Genomic DNA, 11,406 nt, shown 5'->3' on the forward strand with positions numbered 1-11,406 from the left:
TAATAAAATCATATACATAATGTAATGAAAATTTACAGTGAAATAAAGACTTCAAACTAAGCAATAAGCCATGAATTAAGATAATCAAAATATCTCCAAGTCCTTCAACATGAGGCCCCTATAGGGGAGGAGCCGCCGCATCCGCCATTTTGGAGCAAACTTGATTCAGTGCTTCATAGAGATAGCATTGCTGCAGATGTTTACCTTTCGTTAGCATGTGTTAAATTAAGTCAAATGGGTGGTTGTTCGGCTGTTAATTGTGTAAACAGCTCCAAAAAAGGATTTCAGCTCTTCAGATTTCCAGCAGTTGCAGAAAGAAAAAAGATATGGATAAATAATAGCCCGCGAAGTGACTGGCAGCCTGGAAACGACGCCAACTGTTTCCAAAATTTCGCCAATGTTCACCTTCCCTCTGCGACTCTCTCGTTCCCTGTTTGGCGAATGATTGCCAATAAAGATAGCTTTCCCGGTTGTACGCTTGATCCAAAATGGTGGATGTGTCGGCCTCTCCAATTATAGGGGATCTACTTCAACAATAGTTATATTTTGTCAGATATGGAATCCTTTTACACCTCTAAAACAATAACACTTTCTCTTACACTCACCGCAAACATCCCCTGTTTCCGGTAGATGATTCTGTGCAGCAAACGGAGGGTGTAGAGAGAGGCTGCACGTAGCTGGTGGGCAACTACAATGAAAAGGAATACAGATTAGAAACAAACAACACAAACATCAACTTAAATTAAGCTTTGCATGCATTAGCCGACACACAACATCAACATCTCATTTATTATACAGTTGGACCTCGATTTAACAAATTCATCGGGATCAAGACTTTTTTACCTTAAATCGGGGTTATTCGTAATATCAGGTTGCAATTTCTTTTTTTTTTAACTGCACTCACCTTATCGAAAGCCCTAATAAGCAACTGCACAAAAATACCCATAATTAGAATGTGTATTTTTTATTCAGCATTCAACGACTAATTACACACTAGTTAAGTTGAAATTTTACTGTGCTGAGTAATAGATTTTGACAATTTCCTTGATACTTGACTCTAAATAGTTCTTTTTCGATTTTATCGAGAGAAAAAAATACTGTGTCATTTACAGCCTGCTGCATGAGATGTTTTTAGTTTCCATTCCATGTAAAGTATTGGAAAAAGTAACAGCTTTAATGAGTTTTATTATCGCTTTCTGCAACAGAATCGCTGTTCTTTGGTTGCCTCCTCGCCCGTCAAATATTGCTAATTCCTATATCATTTGGAAAACAAAAAAAAAAAATTTTTTTTTGGCTGTTAAAATAATTTGTTAATTTGGGGGGTTATTATTCAGTAAATAGGGGTTTTTGCCTTCATTTTGGTCAGGGGAAAAGAAAAAATTTACTAAATCGCGAAATTTGTTAAATAGGATTTTGTTAAATCGGGGATTGACTGTACATGGGCAGTTCTCAAAAGGTGGGAGCAAACACAGACTTCAACTTTGAAGCTTCAACACCAAATAACTTTCATTTTAATTAACTCTAAAATTTTTGAGGTAAATTATAATGCTGTATAGAGACAAGAATTGACATAAATTATGGAAAAAAAGCTCTTTAAATGCCCTTAAAAAATATTTTCTTTGCTAAATGGCACAATTTTGGACATACCAAAACGTTAACTGAGCAAATGTACCATTAAAAAATTTTTTTTTAATTATTTCCATACGTTTCAAAAAAAAAATTAAAGGCATGAATCTTACACTGAAGAATTTTTTGTTAATATTTTACACAAATAACAAAAGTAAAGACAGATTATTTACTTTGTAAACGATTTTAGAAAAAAGTAAGTTTGAAATTTGATGCATGTCCAAAAGTTGCGATCTTTACAATGCTATTATTTGAGAACTAAGTATATGATGTTTTCGTTTTAAAGGTATTTATCGATCCTCAGAATCAGTTTTCAATTGTTTAAAAGTGTTTTCATAAGCTTTTATGCAGTATCTTAGAAGAAAAATAATTTTTCTTAAACATACATGTGAGATGTCCAAATCGCGTTACGATCTTGACGCCGATAATTCTGTCCGTTTATTTATAATTTTTTAATAATCCACTGTCTTCTAACATCAATAAAAAAGATTATTATGATGTTATCTTCTGTAATCCATTGGTATTTTGCATAATTAATACGTTACACATTGAACAATACATAAATTACAGTAGAAACATGGCTGGTTATGATCGAACGAAAGCCATTTTGCGCGAAAATCGCCAACCATACCTCCGTTAGCGACAACACAGTATACGAAAAGCTAAAGGTTACCAGAGGGGGATTCCAGTTTGACGAATGTAGTTAATCGTCAGCTGCACCAGTTTTGGCGCCTTTATCACCTGCGCTAGCAATTTTTTTCCCGCCGCTTTTATTACTTTAGAATTTTTTTTTCTCTTCTTTCTTTTAAACATAATTTAACGATCTCCAAATAGAAATACGAATTTCTTTTTTCAATAATTTTTTTTAGACATCGTTTTAATTCTTATGACATTAAAAAAAATATTCATTATTAAAACTGATGTCATTTTTTACATTCTTTCTTAAAGCATATTTTGTTTATTTTTCCTTTAAAATTATATATGTCATATTTATTTGTCTCTATTTTTATTCCTTATTTGTTCCAATAAATCAAACTACAAGTTTGTATAATTATTTCCATGAAGCTTTTTTCTACCTTTCATCAACTTCTTCAAAATCATTCCAAAACTTTATTATATTTAAAGAGCAGTATGTATAGCCATTCAAGTACTTCATTAATATCCTCTTTATCATTAAATTACAAAATTCAAAAAGTAGTAAATAAAATTTTCATTGGAAAAGTTAAAAATCGGATTAACAGTTGTCAAAAATGGTGAAACTTACATTATGATGATGTCCAAAATCCGTTACCTACAGGACAACAATGTCCAAAATCTGTTACCTACAGACTGCTGATTTAATTTGCTAATTAACAATTTTTACAAATACCTGCTGTCTTTTCATGTTCATATATTGTGTTCTAGGTATGCATACTATAGAATAAAAGCAAAATTGATATAAAATTCGAAAATTTTTGAAATTGCTCAAAGTTAACTTTTTTGTTCCTACCTTTTGAGAACTGCCCACATATAAAATCAAGCAAATTTTTTTCTCATGGAGCTCAGTTATAACAAGCAGGAATTTCCATATAAAGGGGATGCTTTCTCCATTATATGTCCTTAAATGTATAGTAGCTAATATACTATAATAATATACTAATATACTATAGGAATGAGTAAAAACTAAAGGTAAGGTAAAGGTTTAATCCGCACTCCCTAAACCCTCACTATACCCCTGTAGGTGACTGTTGACCAAAAATCAGCATAAAAAAACACAGTAGCCCATTATGCCACTGATGCAATTATACTGTGGATGTTATCACGTCCTTCAGCTATTCCTAGAGGTACATTTTAAGAACACGTTCTTTTTAATGAAATAAGTTTATTCTAATGTAGAAGTTCCAGACGGTTGATTGAGAGCTACTAGTCACCCCATCTGAGTTTCGATTGTACTTTTACGCCATGAGACCTTGAACTTCCCCGAAATGAGTAAGAAAATTCAAAAATAAAAATGTCCATTGTTCAACACTTAATTTTTGTCTGTTCGTATACAAATGAATGAAGTATGAAGTGAAAAGGGGGGCACTTGAGATGAGCGCGAGCACTGAGACCTCAGGTCTGTCCCCGCTTAAACTACTAAAGAAACCCAGTAACAGAAATAAATTTCAGCAGTTGCCTAACCGAAATTCTAGGCAGTTCCCAGGGATCTACATAGTAGTATCCCAAGTGCTCAAATCTTTGCGCAGAGTAGAAGCCACATTCACATAGCACATGAATTGAGCTTTCATCAGCCATATGACATCCTCTACACAAAGGATTGTCCGTAATACCCATCAGATTAAGATGCCTATTAAGAGAGCAGTGTCCAGTTAGTAACCCGACAGACTTCCCGACTTCGTATACATAAGAAAACGTGAGGATGAATACATGTAAACTTCAATGGACCCCTCCGAAAGGAAATCCTGGCTATGCTAACTGAGCGTAACTCCTACAAAACTTTTAAGGGGGTATTCTAGTCAAGAGGCTTAATTTTAAGGTGATTTTACAGGCGTAGTACAAAAAAAAAACAGCAGCTACTTTCACTATCCATTTTTATCAGTTTTTTATTAATACTTTAAAAGCATAAAAATGCATAATAGTTGAAAAAAATTCAAAATTGTAGTTGGAGGCGGCTGGCAAAGTGGGGACTCTTAAAAAAGGGGGGTCTCCTGGTTGACGTGATTCCAATCCTCCAGGTGATCTGAAACATAAAGTCAAGGTTAATTCTTATTAAACAAGGATGTAGAATTGTCTGGACGTAGCCGATTTGAATTTTTTTTTCACAAAATGGCGTCTTTTTGAGAAAAAAAATTCATTCTTTGGCTCTTTTTTTGAACTTTGGTAATTTTTTAAAAATAATAAAAATCAATATTCAAAAAACCCTACATGGGGACAAATTTGATAGTAGTAACAAAGTCGGTACCAAATTTCAAGTAAATTGGTGTATTAGAACTTGAGATATCTTGTCAACGGTATCGAAAAAACTAGTTTCCAGAAAAACGCTTTTAAAGTTTGCAGGCTCCTTTCAGCAAAAGAGTGTATTTCAACAAAATTAACTGTAACTCCAAAAATAATTTGAATTTCCATAAATCCTCTTAGAAACTTATTCTTAAAGGTCTAAACTCTGAGAATATGAAGGAAAAAAATTCGATTTTTTTGAATTTCTAGACTAGAATACCCCCTTAACTGGAGTAACTAAATATAAAAAATGCCACTCACTCCAATTGATGTTTCCGAGTTGAGTTCCACGTCCTTGGCAGTTCTCCACCACTGACTTGCGTTTGTCGACGGGCACCAACTCGAACCGCTGAGGTGCCTTCTTTTGTCTCTTGCCAGTCACCTCAGTAGTCTCATTGAATGTGCCTAGAAAAGAATACAAATGGGCAGTTCTCAAAAGGTGGGAACAAAAGAGTTAACTTTGAGCAATTTCAAAAATTTTCAAATTTGACATCAATTTTGCTTTTATTCTACAGCATGCATACCTAGAACACATTATATCAACATGAAAAGACAGCAGGTATTCGTAAAAATTGTTAATTAGCAAATCAAATCAGCAGTCTGTAGGTAACAAATTTTGGACATTGTTGTCCTGTAGGTAACGGATTTTGGACATCATCATAATGTAAGTTTCACCATTTTTGACAATTGTTAATCTGATTTTTAACTTTTCCAATGAATATTTTATTTACTAATTTTTGAATTTTGAAATTTAATAATAAAGAGGATATTAATGAAGTACTTGAATGGCTATACATACTGCTCTTTACATATAATAAAGTTTTGGAATGATTTTGAAGTTGATGAAAGGTAAAAAAAAGCTTCATGGAAATAACTATACAAACTCGTAGCTTCTTTTATTAAATAACATTTGTATTTCTCTGGATTATTAACTTTCATTTCTGCAGATATTTTCCAAACTTAGAATGTACTTCTACCAGAACTTCACTTTTTGTTCTACTTCTAGGAGACAATCTCGTGTGAGCATTAAACTTTGCAATAAATCCTTTTGCAAATAGGTATTAAAAATCAATAATGAATTCAAAAAGCATATAAATACAACACAAATTCCATAAAAGAACTTAATTAAATTATTTAAAGCACTTTTTCAAAACATGTTGTTAATTCAAAAGGCTTACTATCTCTCAAATCTCAAGATAGAATGAAAATTACCAACTGATATTTGTTTACAAATCAACTGCAGACAATTTTTTTTAACTCTAAAAAACTAAAAATAAAAAAATTGCTAGCGCAGGTGATAAAGTCGCCAAAACTGGTACAACTGACGATAAACTACATTTGTCAATATGGAATTCCCCTCTGGTAACCTTTAGCTTATCGTATACTGTGTTGTCGCCAATGGAGGTTTGCTTGGCGATTTTAGTGCAAAATGGCTTTCGTTACGAACATAACCAGCCATGTTTCTACTGTAATTTATGTATTGTTCAATGTGTAGCATATTAATTATGCAAAATACCAATGGAATAAAGAAGATAACATTATAATAACCTTTTTTATTGAGGTTAGAAGACAGTGGATCATCAAAAATTATGAATAAACGGACAGAATTATCCGCGTCAAGACCGTAACGCCATTTGGACATCTCACATGTATGTTTAAGAAAAATCATTTTTCTTCTAAGATACTGCATAAAAGCTTATGAAAACACTTTTAAACAATTAAAAATTGATTCTGAGGATCGATAAATACCTTTAAAACGAAAACATCATATACTTAGTTCTCAAATAATAGCATTGTAAAGATCGTAACTTTTGGACATACATCAAATTTCAAACTTACGTTTTTTTAAAATCGTTTACAAAGTAAATAATCTATCTTTACTTTTGTTATTTGTGTAAAATATCAACAAAAAGTTATTCAGTGTAAGATTCATACCTTTAATTTTTTTTTTGAAACGTATGGAAATAATTTAAAAAAAAAATTTTTTTAATGGTACATTCGCTCAGTTAACATTTTGATATGTCCAAAATTGTGCCTTTTAGCAAAGAAAATATTTTTTTAAGGGCATTTTAAGAGCATTTTTTCCATAATTTATGTCAATTCTTGTCTCTATACAGTATTATAGTTTAACTCAAAAATTTTTGAGTTAATTAAAATGAAAGTTATTTGGTGTTGAAGCTTCAAAGTTGAGGTCTGTGTTTGCTCCCACCTTTTGAGAACTGCCCAAATGTGAATGGCAAGCGTTCTCAAATAACCATCGTAGTCAATTTGGGCTTTCAAAGGCTAAGTGAAGAGACAAAAAGTTGGATTTAAAAAATGGAATGACAGGTCAATATTCAATAGGTTGATATGCATGATACCAGTGACGTCACTGGGGGGGGGGGGGGGCAGTCCACCCTGATGTCACCTGTTTAGGGGTGAAACCCAAAGTGGAACTCTTTCTAGTCATATTTTTTGTAATAGTTACTGTTTTGGCATGACTAAAAAACATATTTTCTAGTTCCCATTCTTCTACCTCATTTCGATTTTTCTTAACTGACCGGCTTCTGCCATATCAATGTTTTAACATAAACCAATTCTTATGAGCCCTAGTTGGAGCAAGTTTTGGACAGATAAATGAATGTTTTGACTTTGAGGCCGATGTGGCTTTTAACCATTTCTTTCCACGACAACAAACTAAATCTACTCTTTTTAAAGTTTTACATGTATAAAAATAGCCATTACATTTTTAATCAAAATTTTGAAAAATTTTCCATAAAAAATTCTTTACTGCCATACAGATCCATCTATCATTTAGGGGAGTCAAGGGAATTGACCTGTTTTGGGAAATTAATGTATTCATATGCAAGTGCACATGTTTTTTTCTGATTTATGGAATAACTAATATTGAGTATCCCCCCCCCCTCACCCGTAAAAAATCAAAGCAATTCTGTTTTATGCTACCATAAAACAGAAAATGGAAAGAATTCCTAAAACTCAGAGGCTCCTGTCAAACCATGCTTGAATGGAAAATATTTGAAAATGTTTTGCAATAATGAGCAAGGGAGTAGACAGCTTTAAGAAGTTTATTGAACTTCATTGGGGCTAATAAACCAACTAGGACCAGCGTAGCTGGGCCCAAAGCCTGTTGTTGGTCCTCACATTTGCATTTGTGTAAAATGAGAATAAAATAAATAATCAGTGTAAATAAGACACACACCATCAAAAAATTCTTTGGTTTTGAAGATTCTGGCTTTATTTACATTAGCTGCAAGAATTGTCATTTAAAGTCGAACAATTTAATAGAAAAAATGAGATAAGTAATACATCGGCAAAATTTCTGAACACTTTTCTCAAACAACACTCAAAAACAAGGACATCTTTCGGACTTTAGAGCAAACATTTTAGCACCACTAAAGAAATCAACACCAAGATATTCTAGCACAATTTTATACTATCTGCCGGTAAAGTAATACAGTAAAAGCCTCATTGCATGAAAAGTATGGGAAATACAGAATTTTGGTTTTGTGCCAGCTCAAGAGAGATATTTCTTTATTGGAAAGAGTTCAAAGAAATCAAATAGGCTAGAAAGAGGACTTTCAGGTTTAGATTATGCAACCAGACTTAAAAGGCTTAATATGTATTGCCTGGAGCAAAGGACAGTCAGAGGGTACATGATTCAGTCATTTAAAGTTATCGAAATGAAAAATTTTAGTGGGTAAAACTTTTGCACAGAAAACAGGACGAAGGGTCATTGTCTTTAGCTGTTCAAATCTCAGGCTAATCTGGAAATTAGGAAAAATTACTACTTTAGTAAAACAAAAAAATTACTACTTTAGTAGGGCCCTGGGCACTCGGAACAGCTTAGCTTACTGGAAGAGGCGATAAAAAGCAAGGGGATGTATAGCTTTAACCCGTTCGAGACGAACGAGGCGTCTTTGCGTCAGCGCTAAGTGGTTCTTCAGAGACGAAAAACTCATCCGTGCATTACAGTAAGTAGTATGCAGCCGGCCTAACGAAGCTATTCTGCGTTTTGGATTTGGAACCAAATGTTTACTATTCGATGGCAGTACTTACTTGTCCATGTTCCGTTCAAATGATTGCTCTCCTGCATTAGTATTTCTCTGTCTGACATCAGAATGGAGTCTGTCAAGTGTCTGTGATTTATTGGATTTCGTGAAAGAAAATATAAACATGTGCTCGCAAATGAGAAGGGAAACGTATACTCATTTTGAAGTGGCTCTTCCTAGTTTCGGTTCCATTTATAATGGGATTGGAGGGGAGATATTCTAGCAAAGGGGTTTTACTTTTACGTTCATTTGGTAGCCATGGTGAACACTTTATCTTTCCGAGGAGGAAATATCTTAATTTATGACTGATCCATCTATGGATCTTTTGGGTCCCATTGAAACAACTATAAATTATTTCTGTTGGAGTTCTTCATACAGCAGTTGCTTTCGAAAATCATACGCTGCAAAAGAAGGCAAAGAACTTAGACGGAGATGTGTAATTTGTTCAAAGCAGAATAAAAGACGTAACTTTACGCATGAGTGTAAAATGCTCAATGTGCATTTATCTGTGCTTTGAAATTTTTCATGAGGCTTTAAAATATTAACTGTTATAATATTCTTCAAGTATTTCATAATATTAAGTGCAAATATTTTTCCTGTTTTGCAGTGTTGGGCATAAATGCCTGTTAATAACAACAGTAAATAATCCTATCTCATCACCTCACAACAACAATAGTAAAAGAATGTTTTTCATTACTTACAATGTATTACCAATCATTCTGCATGACTGGGATAAAAGACACTTATCAGCAATCATTCACATTGGTCAAATCGACCGAATGTTAGGTTTCACTTTAGTCCACCTTTGGCGGGAACTCCGTAGTGGATGATGTCACATGGAAGCTTCTAGAAGGAATCTGATAGCACGTGTGCTTAACGATAGCAGTGAGGAGTGTCCGTTCACGTGAATCGGATATGCTAATGACCCGGGGGATATTTAAACTGCTCGCGGCTTATGTTCTTTCTCTTTGATTATCTCTCATCGTTGTAGGCCGGTCGCTAGATTGGTATTCGAACTTGCTTGTTCGTGCCGCTTGCCTTTCTTGAAAATGACGAGCTGGAGTTAGCTTATTTCCTAATGTGTTTCTTCGTTGAAGTATTTTAGCCGATAGTCATGCAGTTTGCATTGCTGTATTAGTTTTTTCGTGCTTGAATAGCACATGGAGATATATATATAATGATTACGTTCTTAGTATATTTTTATCATTTACAGAATGTTTTAGCTATTTACTTTATTGTTTAATAAACATCATGCAAGTCAGAAATAGTTTGTTAGTCTTATTTCAGAACTCATTCTGCAAGTATTAAAGGAAATATTGGGGAGATATTATTAGATTAGAAATTCTCCCCAACATGTAGAAAATATATAGTTTAATTTTGGTACTTTTAATTACTGTAAAAAAAACAATATATTTTGCATTTTTACTGTTAAATATCAATTATTTTCATCCAATTTTTTGTTATGATTGAAATTTTGATATATTTTATCATATATTAAAAAATATTTTCATTTCTACTTAAATTTTCATTTTATCCATTATTATGCATGCATACTTTTCGAAATTGCATATTAGGCTTAGCGGGAGAAATTGCCCTGACCTGTGCGTACAGTCTGCGTGTAACAGCTGCCGTCCTGAGGGGGCGCTATCTTCTGCGGACTGCTGTCCCGAACAGGTTAAGAGGGCCATAGATCCTTGCTGGGGACTAATTATTTGACAGACCACATTTGTATTTTCAAAATTTCTGTATAGTTGATTGCATAGAAGTTGGCTTAAAAAAAAAAAAAAAAAAAAAAAAAAAAACAATAATAAATAAAGTTACAAGAACTGAGAAGCAAAATTTTTACAGGTATTATTGGAGATAGGGTCCAGATAGATAGAATTTTGTTAAGGGCCCATAAATGAAGCAAAATTTCTTCTGCTCAGACCGCTAGAAATCATTTCTGAGCATAATTTTATTTATCAAGCAAATATGACACTTACACTTCAGGTTTTTGAGCTTGAGCTCCACAGCTCTCTTTTTCTTCTTCTCCTTGAGTGTCTCGGGATCATCGTCCTGGTTGTAGATGGCGGCTCGACGCCTCCTCCCCCTGGGTCTCGGTTGGGGGGGAGGGGGATCCTCCAACTGGGCTTCTGCAGCTTCTGCATTTGCAGCAGAGTTGTCCTCGCCCTCCATGGAGGAAATTAAATTTCTGGGGAGCAAAGAAATAAAGTCAGATTTGAAAAAAGACACATATACAATGTAAAGTAAGAAAAACAACCTTAAAAAAAGCACAAATTTGCCAATAACAGCAAACACGTGTTTCGGCGTTACAGGGAACGCCTTTTTCAATACAAAAAGTAATGAGCTTATGGATGAAGTCGGATGTCTTTTCATCCATAAGCTCATTACTTTTTGCATTGAAAAAGGTGTTCCCTGTAACGCCGAAACACGTGTCTGCTGTTATTGGCAATTTTGTGCTTTTTTTAACGTTGTGTTGCTTACTTTACTGTTCAGCACAAAGGTATTTATTTATCTTACATGTACAATGTGTTCAAATTGCATTTAAAACATGGAAAGAACAAATACAGTACAGTCTTGAAAATCCGAGTTAATTGGGACTCATGTCACCTCAAATTACTGAAAACTAAGATTAACCAGCAAATTCTTCCAAATTGAAAATTGATACTATTCGGACGACATAGAAGGGACACGTTTTACTTCCTTGTGAGAAGAAAAAGGAGTATTTTCTTCACACAAAATTTATTACTCAAAT

The 11,406-nt window shown here is 33.7% G+C and overlaps 1 protein-coding gene across 1 annotated transcript in view; it reads right to left on the reverse strand.

Moving 5' to 3' along the window:
- Window positions 1-10,826, reverse strand: part of LOC129216809 (uncharacterized) — a 101,652-nt gene extending 90,826 nt beyond the window's left edge. Inside the window, exons 1-3 of the mRNA XM_054851026.1 lie at window positions 10,634-10,826; window positions 4,864-5,007; window positions 606-688 (exon numbers count right to left, since the gene is read on the reverse strand). Coding sequence (XP_054707001.1) covers window positions 606-688; window positions 4,864-5,007; window positions 10,634-10,826 — 420 coding nt within the window. The remainder of the gene's footprint in view (window positions 1-605; window positions 689-4,863; window positions 5,008-10,633) is intronic.
- Window positions 10,827-11,406: the final 580 nt, after the last annotated feature.

The sequence above is a fragment of the Uloborus diversus genome, chromosome 2 (genome assembly GCF_026930045.1).
Source record: "Uloborus diversus isolate 005 chromosome 2, Udiv.v.3.1, whole genome shotgun sequence".
NCBI classification, from domain to species: Eukaryota; Metazoa; Arthropoda; class Arachnida; order Araneae; family Uloboridae; genus Uloborus; species Uloborus diversus.